Source organism: Heloderma suspectum, chromosome 2 (assembly GCF_057233095.1).
Source record: "Heloderma suspectum isolate Gila_16-S chromosome 2, 16-S_ref, whole genome shotgun sequence".
In the NCBI taxonomy this organism is placed as follows: domain Eukaryota; kingdom Metazoa; phylum Chordata; class Lepidosauria; order Squamata; family Helodermatidae; genus Heloderma; species Heloderma suspectum.
Window position 1 is genome coordinate 385,377,037 of NC_139459.1, and position 19,188 is coordinate 385,396,224.

Consider the following 19,188-nt stretch of genomic DNA (forward strand, 5'->3'; position numbering starts at 1 on the left):
ATCTCCTTCTTGGGATGCAACCTGGAGTTCTTTCATCCAGCCTACCCCATGCTATCTCCCCACCCCCACCCCACAACACCTTTAGGGGCCAAGACTGGGTTAAACTGGGTGCATCTCATGCACACACCCCATATTGTCCTGTCCATCCCCAGTGAACAAGGGATGCCTCCAGAACGTGGCTTACATAAGAACAACCTTGGGAACGGATGACAGGATTCCTTCAGAGGTGTAGGTATCTCCTGGACCCAAGCTGCTGAGGTTTGACACAGGGCTATAGACACTGCACTTCCTTTCCAGGATAATTTCTTTATGGGAAATGGGAGAGAAATGAATTAACTCTCTCTGTCCCACCCAGTCCCTCCTTCTGAAAGCATAGGTGGGCTGCAGCTCAGCTGGCACTGATGTTCATATTTTCCAGAGAGGAAGCCTCCAATTCACTGATTTATGTTGGGGTGGTGGTGGTTAGACACTTTGTTATCCCTCATGGAATGAGAGCTTTCAGGTTCTCAGCAGGTCTGCTGACCTGGCATTGGGGGTAGCGGGCAGGGAGGGATTGGGGGAGAGGACAGACTGACACTCCCCTCATTGTCAAGTCTCAGACTTCCTTGGCAACTGGGGGTTTTCAGCCTCACGCATCACCCCGAGTCCCTTCCTCTCTCCTTCCAGTATTGCAGGTTGCAGCCTCTGGCTACATCCACCTGGTGGTATCTACCTCTACATCCACCTCCAGCTGGAGGTATCCATTCTGCTCCTTTGGGTGAGATCCAGACTTCATCATCCTCACAACAAGAGTATGCAAAGCTTAGGGTCTCCTCTGCTGAAAGGAGCCTAAGGCGCTTCTAAGGATGACCAAAGAAGAATGTGCTCTAAGCACCAGAATTCACATGCACACACATGGAAGCAGTGCAAATGCTACCCAGAATCCCCTGGAGACTGTGCCGCTGCCCCTGATGTCTAGGGTAGGGCCCACTGAGCAGAGTGTGCCACCTTTTCAGTCTCACGTGCAGCACTGGGGGAGGTGGTAACCCTTTGGGGGCAGAATTGGGCTTAACTGGGCCTCTTGTGCGTCTGCCTCCAGAAGCTCTTTCCGAACATCCCCACTGTGCAGGTCCCATGTCTGTCCTTGAGGGAGTGGAAAAGTCTGCAGCAGCAGGAAGCCAAAGGGGCTTCCCTACTCCTCTTGGACCCCAGCTGGGTCTGACTTGGGGTTGAAACTGCCTCTGTCCACTCCTTGGGCAGTTCCTTGGGTCCCTTTCCCACAGCAACAGCCTGGTCAGCACAGGGGCCTTTCCCCATTGGCTGAGCTCCCTGATCCAGAGCTACCATCCACCAACCCCTTTCGAGGAGCTGGAATGGTAACTGGACAGTCAAAGGGACTTCCCTGGGCACACACCCTTCCTGTGCCTGGTGCTGCTGCTCCTGCTGGGTGCTCAGTGTGGGCATGGCAGATGGGCACCTGCCTGGAAGGGTCCCTGTGAGAAGAGGAGGGGGGCACATGGGCAAAGCCTGTATCCCAAAGGACTGTCTTGATCACATGCTTCATATGAAGGTGTTTCATGGTTTAAGGTCAAGCTAAGCACACCTGTCCACCACCACCACCACCACCACCACCACCCCTCAGTCCATGGCAAGAGTGTGGAGCTGCATTGGTGAGTTCTCGCAAACATGTTTTTCTCCAGCTGAATGGAGAGCTCAGGCAGTTGCAGAGGCGGTGCAACTTCTTCCACATGCAATTATCGAAATCATAGTGATTTATTCCTCCTCTTCAAAACCCAAAGGTATTGTTCCAGAGCTCACCTTTGAGTCCATTGACATCAGCATAAGATTCAAGAGCAATACAGGGTGATGTCTTGCATCCAGGTGCAAAAGAAGAGCTGGGAGGAGGTTTGGGGCAAGTGGGGAGGACTGTGTCCCTGAGAGATTTGCCTGCAATCATTCTCTTCAGGTGTGAAGCCTTGGCTGGTTGGGCTCCATCTGTCTTGGGAAAGCCGCTGAAGACTTGGTCTTGCTTCTTCTCATTCTTCCTGTTGGTTGAGAGGAGCAAGATGGAGGCTGTGCCAGGCATATCTAGAATGATTCTGCTGTTGCTGCTGCTGTTCCCCCAGGCAACCTGTGGGATGCTCCAGGCCAAATGCCCCTTGATGCTGGAAAGGGATACAGAAGGGCCATTGAATCATTACAAGCCAGGAGACCTCCTCATTAGTGGGGTCATCTCTGCTACATACGCTAGTTTTATGCCAGATGCTTTCAAGAAGCCTCCTCGTACTAGACTGTTTGAGTAAGTCATTCGGTTGGTGTGTGATGGAGCTACTGCTGCTCCACTCACTACTAACTTCATGAGCTCCAGTCATCCCTAATTACCAGTTACTGTCCCCAAATTGCTGCCCTATTTTGCCGCTTGGGATCCATCAACATGAAGGGGGAATTCAGAGCTCAGCCTGCTGTTTTGTTTTCATAAGTGTAGTAAGGTCTTACAGGACAATTCAATCTTGGTCAATTAGGACCACTTGGCCAGAACACAGCCACCATTCCAGAAGCTGAAACTGCAGTTGGCCAGGCTCCATTTGAACTGTAGAGGATGTTGTAGGAGAAGGTAGCCTTTCTCCCTTGTTGTTAATGGGCAGAAGAAACATCCGTTATAACTTTTAAACATGTGAACAGACACAGGTTGTGGGTAAGAGGGCAGAGCACTGCTCCCCCCTCTCTATTCCCCCCTTCCTCCATAACTGCCTATTAAGAGTGCAAATTCTAGTCTGGAAACCAAGTCCTCTGAGGAACAGTTGAAAGAGCCTGTAGAATCGAAGATGGAGACAGGAAAGCAGTTTTCAGATCTCTGTAGGGAGGCAAAGCAGAAGATGGAGCAGACTTGGTCTCTGTTACTCCTGTGGGTAGGAATATACCCAACAGGTGGAAATGGCAGGGAGGATACTTGGGCTAAACACTAAGAGGAACGTCTGCAACCAGGCACTGTCAAGATACTTTGGTCTACAACTCCCAGCATTCCTGACCATTTTTTGTGCTGTCTGGGAGTTGAAGTCCAAAACATCTGGTGGGAGTTGAAATCCAAAACATCTGGATGGCACCAGGCTGGGAAGTCTGGGTTAGGAGAGAGAAACTTCCTCATGGAACAAGCTGGAACTGGCTGCTTCAGGAAGTGGAGAGCCTCCAAGATCCCATCCAAGCATAAAATGCTATGATGCTTTCTTAGAAATCCCCAACTTGGAATTTTAGTTTTTGACAGCAGTGACAGCCTAGACCATTATTTTCATGGAGGGTTGTTGTTGTTGTTTTCCTTCACTGAGGGTTTTTTTTCCACAACGTGTATGACTTTATACTCTATTTGCCATTTTAATGCCCACTCTCCTAGGTTAGAGAGATGTTTTTGGACATCTTCACAATTCTTTCTTTGATTTAATTACTTTAAAATAATTTGGTGCTGTCTACAAACTTGGCCATCTCGCTGCTCACTCCTAATTCCAGACATTTTGTGAACAAGAAGAAAAGCACACGTTCCAATTCAGATCCTTTATGCTTTATATTTTTAGATCTAACAACAGTAACCACCAATTTCCCTTGAACTGACAATACACTAAGATGGCCTGTCATTTCCTGGATTCTCCCTGGATCCCTTTTTAAAAATTGGCATTACATTGGCATCTGTCAGGTCCTCTGGTTCAAAGGCCTATCTTAAGGACATGTACATAAGTAGCTTAGAATATGCATATGTAATGCTTTCCAACTACTAAAAATGGGAGGAAAGGTGATTTTAGCTTCTGCAGGTGATAGGTTTCTGCTAATGTATGTATCTGAGAGGGGTGGAGGGAGAGCTGCTATGACGTGGCTTGATTTGCAGTTTGAGATAAGAACAGTAGACTACTTTCCAGGGGTGTTGTTGAGTGACACTGACTCAGCTCTCCATACTATGCTGCGTTGTACACCCAGTAAGTCTTGGAACTATGAGGGTGAAAACAGAAACAGAGATACTACGAGGGTAAGAATACAAAATTGCCTTGTAATTTTTTTTAACAGAACTGAAAGCATGGATGTGACATGCTTTCAATTCTGTTAAGCACAATATAAATGTAAAGAATTGCAGCGCTGTAGTGAAATTAACCCCACACACACACACGCGCCCCATTCAAGGGGGCTTGTCCAGCTGCATTCATATTGTTGTGGTTGTTATTGTTGCTGTTGTTCTAACAGATATTCTCTGGTGTGTGATTTTTTGGAGTGGGGGGAGATTAAAACTGAGACAGTGACTTATAACCCCATAGAATGTAGCCGAAAACTGAAATCTCACAGCAGAAATTTCAAAAAAGATGTGGAGCGAAGTAAGAGAGGAACAGCTACAAGGTACTGCAACTCAGGAGAGGCTATGACACCCCCCCCACACGCACACACCCCATGCAGAGAGGGAGACAAACAGACACACAGAATGGATTTGTGTAGGTATTTATTTTCTAATTTAGAACCTGGTTGTTCTTTCTACCACAAAGGCATCCAGGCACCCCACCTTCATTGAAGTAGTAAAGATGACCAAAGCTGCCACTCCCCATAGCGCAGCCTTCCCCAACCTGGTGCCCTTCAGATGTTTTGGACTTCAACTCCCATCAGCCTCAGCCAATGATCAGGAATATTGGCTATGTCTACCTGGTGGTATCCACCTCCACATGTTTGGAGGAGTTGTAGTCCGAAACCAAGAGATGGGCACAAGGCTTTTCTCCCTCTCTCATAATACTAGAACCCAAAGTGCTCATCCCTTGAAGTTGAAGCAGGCTGGTGGGAGATTCAAGACACGTAAAAGGACTTCTTCACACAGGGCACCGTTGTGGTTGTTTTCAAGACATTATAAGTTTTCCGAAACAAAACTTACCAAATCAAACTAAACCAAACCAAAAAAACAAAACAAACAAAAAGAAGAAAAAGTTAATAGATAGAAAGAAATACATTAATTTTAAATCTAATTATTAATAGGGAATAGTACATTTAACATCTAGTCATATTTTCCTGCTTCACATTACAGATCAAGATTGAAGTGCAATCCATAGCCTGCATACAAGTTTTCATTTTAATTGTTCAATATATCAAGTTTATATTAAGTATCTTTTCCATAATCTCAGGAAAGGCTTTGACAAATACAGCTGTGTATGACCCTGATGAGTATACAGAATAAAATCCTGCTGTATTTCATAAAAGTCTGATAAAAGCCTTTGCCTTTAGCTAATTTCAATTGATATGCCAATTTTTTCTGCCATGGCTATTGGGCATAATCTCGTATGCCGTGGTTTCAGTGTTAGAAGTTCTGCAGTTTTACACCTTTGAGCTATGACTCTTTGGGCTGCTATCAGCTTCCATGTCACTTTTGCATTTTGTTCCTCCCGTATTGTTGTCACATGTATGCTTTGATGAGTAATATTTACCATTTCCAAAAATATTATGTTTCAAGACTGTGACACAATAGGACATGTCCGCCACAGTTGAATACAAAAACCTTGCTGATTGCAGTTTGTCCATCATTTTGTGTTATTTGTGTTGGCTATTCTTGCCAGATGTACTGGTGTGATAGACAAACTGTGTAACAATTTCAACATATTTGTCCTAACAATTATTGAATCAGTTTGACTTGGTTGTGTTACCTATACTTTATCCCATACCTTTTGCTCTATTGGTATCCCAGTATCATCTTCCCATATTATTTTCAGACCATCTGACATCTTAGTATCTATTTCAATGAATTCTGAATAAATTTCTGAAACCAATCCTTTTTGTATTAACCGTATGTTCCAATATACCTTCAAAGTTGTTCATGCTTCTAGTCATAGTTTGTATTAAACAAGGATTTGAAATACAATGATGAATTTGATGAAGGAGCATCCAGGTGTTTTTTGTTTTCATTCCCTGAAGCTTTTCTTCTAGTTTTACTACAGTAAGGGGGATTTTATTTTCATAGAAATCTCCCATTCTCTAAAACCCCTGGCTTTTGTTTCCATTTTGCATATTGCTCTTGTTTATCTATAGAAGTAAAATTTGGATGCAATTAGAATGGAAGCAATGAGGATATTTCCGGAAATACATCATTTTTCCATCTACCCATTTCAAATCTTTTATATTTTCCCCTCCAAACAGAATTTGTTCTATCAGTGATAAATCTCTCCCCGTTGCTTCTATACCAACCTAAAGCTTCTCTGATGCTCCTTCTAGTTATGATCCTGCTGTTCTTAATTGATCTGCTTCATAATATGTGTGAATACTTGGCTCTCACATCCCCCTTGATCTAATTGCCTTTGCCTCAGGTTTTTTGCATGTCTTGGTCTTTTCCCTTGATGAATTAAGTTTACAAATACTGTTTTGCCATTGTGCCGAAATCTTTTGAATCCATTATAATGGGAAACATTTGAAAAAAAAATATTTTTGACATTGCTACCATTTCTATAGCATTAATCCTACCCATAATTGTTAAATGTACCAGGGACCATCTCTTAATATCCCTTTTTATTTGCCTAATCACTGGGTGTAAATTTATTTGCTGAAGTTTATTTAGATTTTCCGGTATGGTTACTCCAAGGTATTTAAAGGATTTATGACATGTTGGAATGCCCAAATGGCACTGTAGTTCTTGTTGCACTTTCAATTTAACATTCATATATTTTATTCCTATACTATAGTATAGTATGGTATTTATTTTGTCCAAAGGGTCTGTATGAGTCCAATTCAGATCTCACCCTATTATAATTTCTCCTTGTTTAAATGCATTTAATTTTTTGAAGACACGGTACATAGTCAAACTATGCAGTTCACTGCTGCAAGATGTGATGATGGCCACCAATTTGGATGGCTTTAAAAGGGGATTAGACAAATTCCTGAAGGAGAAGGTTATCACTGGTTACTAGTCCTGATGACTATATGCTACCTCTAGTATCAGAGGCAGTAAGTCTACGTACACCAGTTGCTGGGGACAATGGTTGGGACATGCGCTCATGTCCTGCTGGTGGGTTTCCCGTGGGCAGCTGGTTGGCCACTGTGTAAACAGAATGCTGGACTAGATGGACCTTTGGTCTGATCCAGCAGGGCTCTTCTTAAGTTCTTATTTAATGAACCATAATCCTTACACATTGTCTGGTCACCATTTCTCTGTCAAAGTGAAGGGTTGCACATACCAAATTTCAGCACTGGGATGTACAAGTGAACAGGATTTCTTTTAGAATGGATCACGACTATTGCAAGCAAAGCATTAACTGGGGATTGGCTGTTATGCTTCTGGCTTAGGATCAGGACCACTGTTCTCATGAGGGAAGTTCAAGAAAAGTGTCACAGACTATATATATATATATATATATATATATATATATATATATATTGAAAGGCTCATGCTGTCAAAGAAGCAACAACTTAATACTTCAGCTTCATTGATGACAGGATGAAAATATCACTTCTTTTTTTCTTCTTTTTCCAGTAAAGGAGACACAGAATACTGGAGGATCCTGTCCTTCTTCTTTGCCATTCAGGAGATCAACCAGAATCCCAGACTCCTACACAATATCTCCCTGGGCTACACTATCCATGACAACTATATCAATGCTGGACTGACTTAAGATGCCTTGCTAGACCTCCTTTCTCCTGAGCAGGCAAATGTCCCCAACTACAAATGTGGAAGACAGAATCACTTGCTGACTGTTCTGGAAGGGACCAACTCTGACATCTCCATCCAGATTTCAACCATGTTGGGCATCTATAAAATCTTACAGGTGTGTGTGTGAGCATGGGTGAGGGAGGTGTTTGCAGGCTGAGCAGCACTCTATTTGGGGTCCTTTCCAAACAAAGGAAAACCTTCTCTGGAGAACTTGAATGGGATCTACACTCCCTCCCCCCATGAATACTGTTGATCTAGATCCACATTGGGCTGCACATGTTAAAGATCCCCTACAACTCCCCCCCCCCAAGTATCCCAACCTGTACTGAAGGAAGCATACTGGGTATTTCTGGTAGAAAAATCTGACACTCAAGGGCAAATCATATGATTAAAATCATGTATGCTTTGCTCTGCATTCATATGCTTATAGCTAAGAAAGCAAGTGGGACTTAGAGCCACCAGTGAGCAGGGAGGGAAACTACTTGGCAGCTCTAAGAACCAAGTGTGCTTCTATTTGGGATTCCGTTTCTTGGGGTAGGGGGGGATCTTCATGACAACAGAATGAGAAGCACAGAGTAGTATCTGCATTTTAATCGAATCAGCTGTTGTACGTCAGCGACACACAAAGCAAGAAAAGCCAAGTGTACTGTAACTTTAAAGTCCAGTTTTCATGGGTCACACAGTGCTTGAAAGGAACATACTTCTGGATGGCATGGGGGAAGTAGGACTAAACAATCCGGGCTTCTCCCTGCTACTACATTATTATGAATGGAGAGTAACTAATTCACAATTTCATTCCAGCAAACTGTCAGAGAGTTAGCACACACACACCCTTTCCCCCAATGTGTACACTTTTACACGAGGAAGACAAAATCCCCTAGTCTCCAGTGCAGCATCTGAAGGCTCTCTAAGGGTGTACTCCATCACCGCAATTTTGCCCCATTCCAGTAGATTGTCACATACTTATTTATGTAGGGCTCTGATGTGTTGGAAAGGAGGGGGAGTTACTCTAGTTTCCTAGGTTACTGAGGTCAGGTGGAATGCCCCAATCATACCAAATTTGAGGCAGGGGAATGGAACACAGCAGCTGAACCACAAGGGAGCTGAAATAAAACAAACAAACAACGGAGTAAGAGTATTCTGCGAAAATGTGGCTTACCCTCAGGTAAACCATGGGGTGGCTATAGACTGGCCACAACATCATCTGCCACAAAGGACCACCAAATGGACCCAATCCACAGCAAAACACCCATGAAGATAGGCCCACAGGACCACATTAAATACCGCTGGAAAAGTGGGTTGAACTGTTGAGAATTGCTTCCTTTATGACAATTCAGGAGATGGTCCTAAAATTAGGGAATCTTTTTTTTTGGTGGTCCATTATTATGAAGTCTGAACATTTTATTTGCCATAAAATTACAATTATTTGTTCAGTTGACTTGAAGTCTGGCACAGATACTGTCCATTTAATAGGTGTTATCTGGTCAGGTTTCTGAAATTTCCAATGAAGAATTGAAATTTAGTTCTGAAACAAAACTAAGCACCAGTCTCTTCTTTTCCTTTCCAGGTCACTTATGCTTTTGTTTCTCACGTTCTGAGTGATAAAACTCAGTTCCCCTTTTTCTACCAAACAGTCCCTAAAGAAGGAACCCAGTACCCAGAGATTGTCAAACTGCTCCTGCATTTCAGATGGACGTGGGTTGGTCTCGTTGCTCCAGGCAATGACAACGGAGAGAGATTCATGAGGACTTTGACAGATGAGCTCATCAGGAATGGTGTCTGTGTCGCTTTCCCACAGCGCATCTCAGGACTGAATGCAGACCAAAGAATGTTTGGTGATATTCCATTGCACAAGTGGAGACAAGTCAATGTCATGGTTTATTGTGCAGAGACTTCTTCCTTTTTAAAATCACTAAACATTTTGCAAAGAATGATTGCACACTTCCTAAAACCAATTGTGGGACAAGTCTGGATTGTCACAGCTTTGTGGGACATCACCTTGGAGTTAAAGTCTACTAATCTGCATGTCCAACATATTGATAGTATATTTTCTTTTTTTATCTAAAAAAACCCCCAGAAGGTCAGGCTATACTGATTTTTCACACTTTTATGATTCTATCAAGCAGTTCATGGAGAAGGCCTTTAGTTGTTCTTATTCAAAGCATGCATTGTCTGTGAAAGGCTGGATGAGATGCACAGAGACTGAGGAAGGAACTGGAGGCCCTGCCCCAAGAGGACATGGAGGGAATCTTGTCTGCAGACAGCTACATCATTTACAACACCGACCAGGCTGTGGCCCATGCCTTGGATGCTGCTCATTCATCCAAGTCCAAGAGGAGGGTGTGGGACGTTGGAGAGAGGTTGGATGTTCAGAGGGTACAGGCATGGCAGGTATTCCCACTTCCATCACAGACACCTCTGTTCAACAGGACGATCAGGCCCAGATTGCTGAACAGGATCATGTCTAATTATTTATGATTTATGATTATTTATTACGTCCGTGCACACCTCCCCCCACCCCCAATTTGCTTTGGAGTCCATTTCAGATCTTCTGACTCAGCCCTGATTCACTTCGGACCTATTCTGACCTGATCCGATTCACTTCAGATCTGGATCCATATCGAGATTTGGATATCCCAATGATTCGTATTTTAGGTTTTCCCATTGACTTGCATTGGAAAACAGAAATGTATAACTTTTTTCAGTTTTTATGATAAATACATGGAATATGGGGACCTGGCAGCCCCAATGGGGGTAACTGAACTAACATTTCAGACAGTTTCACCAAATAGTTTTTTGTGCTAGGCACAGCTAAATTTTGCTTTTTTCAGGGAAACCTCATAAAATAAAGTAAATTCTTCAATGCTTCAACAGAAGTGCATGAAATCTGGGCAGCTGGCAGTCTGAATGGAGGTGACTGAATCTAACAAACTTCAGATAGTTTGGCCTAGTAGTTCTTGTGCTAAGCACAGGTAAAATTTGCTTTTCTAAGGGAATCTCTCAAAGGACACAGCTATATTGCTTCAGTGCTTCGACAGAAGTACATGACATTTGGGCACCTGGCAGCCCCTATAGTTGTCACTGAACCAGCCATATTTCAGGCAGTTCAGTGGAGTAGTTCTTGTACTAGCCATGCATAAAACTTCCCTTTCTCAGAAACTAAACCGAAAGATAAAACTAAAGGTCAGCCACAGAGGATTGGAGATCCTAATCAGAAAATGTTTAAAGTGGCAATTAGGAGGTCACTATCCCAAATCTCTGTTGTAGGGTTGTTGTTGTTGTTGTTGTTGTTGTTGTTTTTATGTGCAAAAGTGCTTCCTTTCCTTTCTTTTTTAATCCTGAATCTGCCACTGACTTGAGGCTCTCATTAAGGGAAGAAAGAAAATTAAGCATGTCTATGTCTGCTAATGGCAATACACATTGCCTGGAAAAGTCACACTGACTGAACTCAGTGGGGCTTATTTATTAATTGTAGTGCTGCACTTTCTCTAGTTGATATAATTTTATAAACCTGCCCCAGTATTTGCCTGTGTTCTAAATTAAATAGCTCCAACACTGAAGCCTTCATAGAGGAGTTGTTCCAGCCCCCTGGTCATTGTGGCAGCCCTTTCCCCAGGAAGGGTAAGATGAAGCAAACATTTTTTAAAAGCAAAAAGCTATAGCACAGACATATTCTTCTCATTGTCACAAGGCAGGGATGTGAGAACCCATCCCCGTCCAGGTTTATGGAAGCACGCCCGGCCCCTGCCCCTGCTTGCCAGGCACCGAACTGCACTTGACCCCCTCCCCTGCCAGCAAGCAGACCTCAACTCACCCAGGCCCATCTGCCAAGTGCCCTCCTCCTCCATGATCGGTGTAGCTTGAGTATATGGGCGATTCACAGCACTTTTCGCGTATAGGGTTACGTGCGCCCATATGCTCAAGATTCATGGCGCTTTTTGCATACAAGCCCATCTTTGCACATAGACTTATATGTGAAAAGTGCTGTGAATCACCCAGGCAGGAAGAGGAGGAGGAAGCACAATGCACAGCCCAGCTGCTAGCCATCTCCTCCTCGTGAGCAGGGGTTGGCTGACTGCCAGGGTGCCCATCTGAGCTTTCCCAAGTGGCTCGCAGAGGCACCAAACACTCCAGTCAAATCCTTGTGCTTTATGCACACAAGGGCTTGACTGCAGAGTCCTCAGCATGGCCAACCCCCAGCACTCTCACCCTGGCCTACATTAGAGGAGGCCAGGGTGAAAGCGCTGGGGTACTGCCAAGGCCCTTCTTCCTCGCACCTGCTGTCAAGGGCTGGGCGCTGGAAAGAGAGGCCTTGGCATGGCCAGGGCAAGCGTAGCTGAGACGAGGGGAGGAGAGAGGCACGTTCCAGTCTCCCCCTCCCATCCTGGGCCTGGTACGCGCAGGGGCAGTGGCTTGTCAGGAGGAGGAAAGGGAGAGGGGCTTCCCACTCATGCACATAGACATATATGCAGAAAGCACTGTGAATGGCCCATATACCCAAGATTCACTGCACTCAGAACACAGACTGCCAATCACCATGTTTTTTTAAAAATATGGTGATCACGGCACCGGGTAAGTTGCTGGGCCCAGGTAAGTTGCATGCTGCTCCCCAAGCACAGGCACCGGAAGTCCAACAAATTTGGGAACGAAACGGGCACTCGCTCCATCCCTAGCACAGGGCAAAGTGTCCTGGGAAATCAGCAAAAGCGATGATGTCTCACATTAAGTGTACGGTGTCGTGCTTTGCCCCACAGTACATATTGGATGGCGTGTTAGTGCACTGCTTTGGCCACACACTGTTTGCTCATGCTCCATGATGTGTATGGGGCGCTCACACAGCACACACACACAAACACACAAGACCAAAAGAAAAACAGATAGAGAAAGAAAGAAAAAAACTACCTACAAGCTAAGGGCTGAGGGGAAGGGAAGTCACACCACAGCCTAACACAATAGAAAAGGTGTGTCTGTGTCTGCGTTGGTATTTGTTTCTTATAAGAATTATAGAGAGTAGAAAAATGGGAAGGGAAGGAATAGTGATTGAGAAGGGCGGGAGCCAAAGAACAAGCAGTACAAAGCAAGGAAATAAACTGCTGGGTTACAAGTTCAGCCGCATTAACACCTAGAGATGTTATTTTCCAAGCCTCGGTTCCCCCCTCCCAACTTCTCCTCTTCCCCTCCCTTCTCTGGCAAGTTTTTACATTTGCTCAGACAGCCTGTCTGGGCTTCAGAATTGTCCGAAGTGATCCAAAGTGCTTCGGATCTCTCAGACCTCCTTCAGACAGCTCTGGACTTGCTTTGGATTGAGAATGAAGTGACCTGAATCACCCAGATTTACTTCAGAATTGGGGATTCAGACCAAAGTGGTGCACAGCCTTATTATTTATTACATTTCTCTTCCACCCAATGACCAAAGCTCTTTGGGCATTCTACAAAAGATTAAAACCTTTAAAATTAGGGATGTACGAAAGTTCTGTCACAAATCTCGGGGAGGCTGAATGCCAGTGCATTCGGCCCCCCAAAATCGGTGGCGGAACGGCCTGCCCCCCGCCCCCCCGGGACGAGACTTACCTTGGGCAGATCTTACCGGGACAGCAGCGGTTCGGCGGTGGAGGCTGCGGCGGCCGGTCTTCCGACCAGCTGCCCCCGCCACCATTCCAGTTAAAACAAAAACGTGATAGGCTATAACAAGATTTAGGTAGCCTATCATGGCTAGCTTTAAAAAAAAAAATGATAGGCTACATAAACGTTTACAAAGCCTATCACAGCTGACTTAAAAAAACCCAAAAATGTGCGTACGCAAATGGCGGCGGCCATGGCAGCCGCCATTTGCGTTCCTTATTTTGGCATGTCTTAGTCTATGTAAACATTTACGTAGACTAAGACGGTGAAAATAAGGGGAATGCAAATAGCATAGATGCTCCGCTATTTGCGTTCCCCTTATTTTCGCCGTCTTAGTCTATGTAAATGTTTACGTAGACTAAGACATGCCAAAATTAGGGGTGGACGAAAGTCACTTACCTTTTCTCGCAGCTTGTTCGTGGTGGGGGGGAGCACTTTGCTGCTCCCCCCGCGAAGTTCAGGCCAGGGGGGGAGGCTTCCCGCCTCGCCCGACTGAAATTCAGGCCGGGGGGGAGGCTTCCCGCCTCGCCCGGCCGAAATTCAGGCCGGGGAGGAGGCTTGCCGCCTCGCCCGGCTGCGAACGCGAAAGTAAAAAAAAAAACGCCCCCAGATAGGCTACGTGACGATTCACGTAGCCTATCATGGCTAGATCTGCAAAGTCAGCCGTGATAGGCTACGTGAATCGTCACGTAGCCTATCACGGGTGACTTTAAAAAAAAAAAAAAAAGCGCGTACGCTAATGGCGGCCCCCATAGGGAGCCGCCATTTGCGTTCCTTATTTAGTTGCTGTAGTCTACGTAAATGTTTACGTAGACTACGGCGAAAATAAGGGCAATGCAAATAGCAATGCAAAAAAAAAAAAAAAAGCACGTATGCTAATGGCGGCCCCCATAGGGAGCTGCCATTCGCGTTCCTTATTTAGTCGCTGTAGTCTACGTAAATCTTTACGTAGAATACAGCGACCAAGTAAGGAACGGGAATGGCGGCTGCCTATGCGGGCCGCCATTATCCGTACACACTTTTTTTTTTTTTTTTTTAAAGTCACCCGTGATAGGCTACGTGACGATTGACGTAGCCTATCACGGCTGACTTTGCAAATCTAGCCGTGATAGGGCACGTGAAACGTCACGTAGCCTATCAGGGGACTTTTTTTTTTCTTTTATTGCAATGGCGGCGGCGGCAGCCAGTCGAAAGACCGGCTGCCGCTCCTGCCCCGCTCGAACACCCGCCGAACTGCCAGCCGGACCCGCCGCCGGGAGGGACATTCGGCGAAGGTAAGTCCTGTCCCGGGGGCGGTGCAGGGGGCAGGGGGGGTTCGGAGGATTTCTCCCCAAAACTTGTTCGGGGGGCTGAACACGTTGGCGCTCGCCCCCCCGAAGTTTCGGGGAGAAATTCTCCGCCAACCCTAGGGAGCATAAGGAAGACCAGCAGGCCTGACCAACCCCTGAATGAAATTATTGTGTGCTGACAGTCACACCATAAAATATGTCTTTGATGGCATGTAAAAGAGCAGGACTTGATAAGCATGTAAGAGGGATATTTCTCTTATTTTTCCCAGATTCAGACCATTGTACACAGTGTCCAGATGATCAGCATCCAAACAGACACCGAGATCAATGTATCCCCAAGCTGAATACCCTCCTGGCCTATGCAGATCCTTTGGGGATCACCCTTGCTTCCTTTGCCCTACTCTTGTGTTTAACCACAGCCTTTGTGTTAGGAATCTTCATTAAGTTCCTAGAAACTCCCATGGTCAAAGCCAACAACTGGGACCTCTCCTAAATTCTCCTTGTCTCCCTCTTTATTTCCTTTTCATCCTCCTTCCTATTCATTGGCCAGCCAAGGAAAGCCACCTGACTTCTCCAACAAACAACCTTTAGCATCATCTTCTTGGTTGCTGTGTCTTCTGTAGTGATGTACGAAAGTCACTTACCTGGTCCTGCAGCTTGCTTCGCGGTGGAGGGGGAGGCGCTTCGGTTCTCCCCCCGAAGTTCAGGCCGGGGGGGAGGCGCCCCGCCTTGCCCGGCTGAAATTCAGGCCAGGGAGAAACGCCCCGTCTCCCCGGCCGCGAAATAAAAAACTGAATGTAAAAAAAAAAACCCCGTGATAGGCTACGTAACGATTAACGTAGCCTATCACGGCTAGATTTCCAAAGTCAGCCATGATAGGCTACGTAAATCGTTACGTAGCCTATCAGGGGTGACTTTGAAAAAAAAAAGTCCATATGCAAATAGCAACGCAAATAGCTATTTGCGTTGCCCTTATTTTCACCGTAGTCTACGTAAATCTTTACGTAGACTACCCGGGCCCAAATAAGGAATGCAAATGGCGGCGCCCATTGGCGCCGCCATTTGCATATGCACTTTTTTTTTTTTCAAAGTCACCCGTGATAGGCTACGTAACGATTTGCGTAGCCTATCACGGGTGTTGTTGTTTTTTACATTCAGTTTGTAATGGCGGCGGCAGCCAGTCGGAAGACTGGCCAGTGCCCCCGCCCTCGCCGAAACGCCGCCGGGACCCGCCGCCGAGAGGGACATTCAAGGGAGGTAAGTCCCATCCCAAGGGTGGGTGGGTGGGCAGAGAATTTCACCAACAATTTCGGGGGGCCGAGTGCGTTGGCATTCAGCCTCCCTGAGATTCGTGGAGAAATTCACTGCCATCCCTAGTCTTCTGTTTTGGCCAAATTGTCACTGTGGTGCTGGCCTTCCTGGCCACTAAGCCAGGGAATGGGGTGAGAAAATGGCTGGGAAAGAGTTTGGCCAGTGCCATTGTCCTTTCTTGTTCCAGTGTCCAAGTTGTCATCTTCATTGTCTGGCTGGGCATCTCTCCACCCTTCCCTGACTCTGACATGCATTCCCAGCCTGGAGAGATCATCCTGAAATGCAACGAAGGATCCGTGACCATGTTTTACACTGCCCTTGTCTACATGGGCTTCTTGGCTGCCATCAGCTTCTCAGTGGCTTTCCTAGCAAGGAAGCTTCCTGGGGCTTTCAATGAAGCCAAGCTGGTCACCTTCAGTATGCTGGTCGTTTGCAGTGTTTGGGTGTCCTTTGTGCCCACCTACCTGAGTACGAAGAGGAAATACATGGTGCCTGTGCAGGTCTTCTCTATCTTGGCCTCCCGTGCTGGGTTGCTGGGCTGCATCTTTCTCCCAAAGTGCTACATCAGTGTTTTGAAACTGGAACTGAATACCAAGGAGCATCTCATGATTTAAACAAAAGAACAATTCTGAGTCTTGTTATCAAAAAATGCAATATTCTGCTCTCTTTCACAGCATAGTGTGTGCTTGGCAACAGCGGCTTCATTCCACTTTCAGAAAAAAACAGGAGAAAAGCATTTTGCCATTTCAATTCTGTTAGCTATGTGTGTGTGTTTTCATCCAACTGTTGCACTGTGACTTTTAATGCCCTCTGTCTGTTTTTTTAATGTTTTGAGATTCTACCACTGTGAAACATCTTTGGGTCCCTTTTCATGGCTGAAAAGTGTTATTAAAATGTTGGTATTAATTAAAAAAATAGATCAAAGAAACCAGGGCTGGACTTCAAGGCAGAAGTGTTTATGTCACATGTGGTCATCACCACTGTCTAGGTCCAGAGGACAGCCCTGTAAGTGCCAGCAGGTAAATGAGCAACCTGCTAATTTTTACCTCCCCATTTAAATTCCTGTTTAAACTCTTCTCCCAGGTTCAAACATTTCTTTATGAGCCACAGTGTGCAAAAACCAGAGTGTGCAGAAGTCAGAGGTGAGGCAGTCTGTACTAGGGGTGGACGAAAGTCACTTACCTGTCCTCGAAGCTTTTTGCGGTGGGGGGAGGTGCTTCGCTGCTCCCCCCGCGAAGTTCAGGCCGGGGGGGAGGCTTCCCGCCTCGCCCGGCCGAAATTCAGGCCGGGGGGGAGGCTTCCTGCCTCGCCTGGCCAAAATTCAGGCCGGGGAGGAGGTACCTCGCCTCGCCCGGCCGCGAACTAAAAAGTTTTTTTTTTTTTAAATGCCCCCGTGATAGGCTACGTGACGATTAACGTAGCCTTTCATGGCTAGATCTGCAAAGTCAGCTGTGATAGGCTACGTTAATCGTCACGTAGCCTATCACGGGTGACTTAAAAAAAAAAAAAGCGCATACGCAAATGGCGGCCCCCATAGGGAGCCGCCATTCACGTTCCTTATTTGGTCGCTATAGTCTACTTAAATCTTTACGTAGACTACAGCGAAAATAAGGGCAACGCAAAAATAGGTGACGATTTACGTAGCCTATCACGGCTGACTTTGCAAATCTAGCCATGATAGGCTACGTTAATCGTCACGTAGCCTATCACGGGGGCTTTGTTTTTTTTTTTTCTTTTATTGGAATGGCGGTGGTGGCAGCCGGTCGAAAGACCGGCTGCCACTCCCGCCCCGGACAAACACCCGCTGAACCGCCGGCCAGACCCACCGCCGGGAGGGACATTCGCCAAAGGTAAGTCCCGTCCCGGGGGGGGGGTGCGGGGTGCAGGGGGTGCAGAGAATTTCTCCCTGAAACTTGTTCGGGGGGCCGAACACGTTGGCGCTCGGCCCCCCGAAGTTTCGGGGAGAAATTCTCCACCATCCCTAGTCTGTACCCAGAGTGTTCAAGTGAGTGTGAGGAGTGGGTCAGGTAGACACTAAGAGTTAGAAATGTAGGTTCTCCCCTGCCCTACTTTGTCCAGTGTTAGAGGAAGGGCTACCAATTCCCCTGGGGAACCTGAGCTGGAAGTTGGAGCTCATTCTATCTCCTCCACAGACTGCAACCTGGAGCTCTTTCACTCATGAAAAGTAGATATGGTGGGTCTGTTGAGCCTATGAGGTGGAGCCCCAATTATGTGTCTCAGGTCCACATCCCACTGCTACCCCTGCTCACAAAGTAGAGTATTAGGTGGAAAGAGGACTTCACCAGCACTACCTGGAGATGCTGCTGGAGATTCAGTCTGGGACCTTCTGCCCAAAAAGTAAGTCAGGGACAGCTCCTCCTCTAAACAGAAATGGTGACCAATATTTCAATGCAATTCAATGGAATCTTAAGATTTCCTGTTGCTCAAGCAAGAAACCACATGAATTTGAATTATCTCTCAAATAACACAAATTTGAATTTTCTCTCAAATAACTTAGCCTGAAATCAATGGGTACATTTCAGTGACACTGTTCAAAATGCCAAGTGATAGTGATGCAGCAGCCTTAGTTAAAGGCCTTAGGTTAAGGTAGGAATGTACGAAAGTCACTTACCTTTTTGTAGATTGTGTTCGGGGGGGGGAGGCGCTCCATCCCTCCCCCCGGAATCCTCGATGGGGGGGGAGGCGATCTGGTCCTCCACCCCAGAATCCTTCCCGGCCAGCTCCGCTCCACTCCGCAGCCGGCCAGGCCCGTCCGCAGCCGGAGTTCCAGGCACAGACGTGCTGCTGCGGACGCAAATGGCAGCTGCCATAGTGGCCGCCATTTGTGTCCAGCCAGGCAGCCATTATAGGCTATGAAAGTATTTACGTAGCCTATCACGGCTGGGCAAAAAACAACAACAACGGTGTAAGCAAATGGTGGCAGCTATGGCGGCCGCCATTTGCGTTCCCTATTTTTCTCCGTTTTAGTCTATGTAAATATTTACGTAGGCTATTACGGCGAAAAAAGGGGAATGCAAATAGCCTTAAACTAAGGACTTTACAGCTGCAAATGGCATCCCGGACACCATTTGTGTCCGCAGTCAGTTGATCAGTCCGCAACTTATCCGGAACCATCCGCCTCTGTTGCGATTGCCATGTTTTTAAAAAACATGGTGATCAACAGTCTGTGACCATAGATTTATACACAAAAAGCGCAATTAATGGCTGATTCACAGTGATTTTTGCGTGTAACTCTATGGACACAGAATCCTCCCAGCTACGCAAAGGCAGCAGCTTGGCAGGAGGAGGGAGACGAGAGGAAAGCCCCTCTGGCTT

The 19,188-nt window shown here is 46.2% G+C and overlaps 1 protein-coding gene across 1 annotated transcript; it reads right to left on the minus strand.

Moving 5' to 3' along the window:
• Positions 1-1,736: 1,736 nt before the first annotated feature.
• LOC146356412 (uncharacterized) lies at positions 1,737-17,216 on the minus strand. Its single transcript, XM_084832619.1, has 3 exons — positions 17,035-17,216; positions 16,317-16,436; positions 1,737-2,144 (listed from the first exon to the last, which is right to left on the minus strand). Exons 2-3 carry the CDS (start codon positions 16,394-16,396, stop codon positions 1,766-1,768), a joined length of 459 nt encoding a protein of 152 aa, XP_084688745.1. The 5' UTR covers positions 16,397-16,436; positions 17,035-17,216; the 3' UTR covers positions 1,737-1,765.
• Between the last annotated feature and the right edge of the window lie 1,972 nt (positions 17,217-19,188).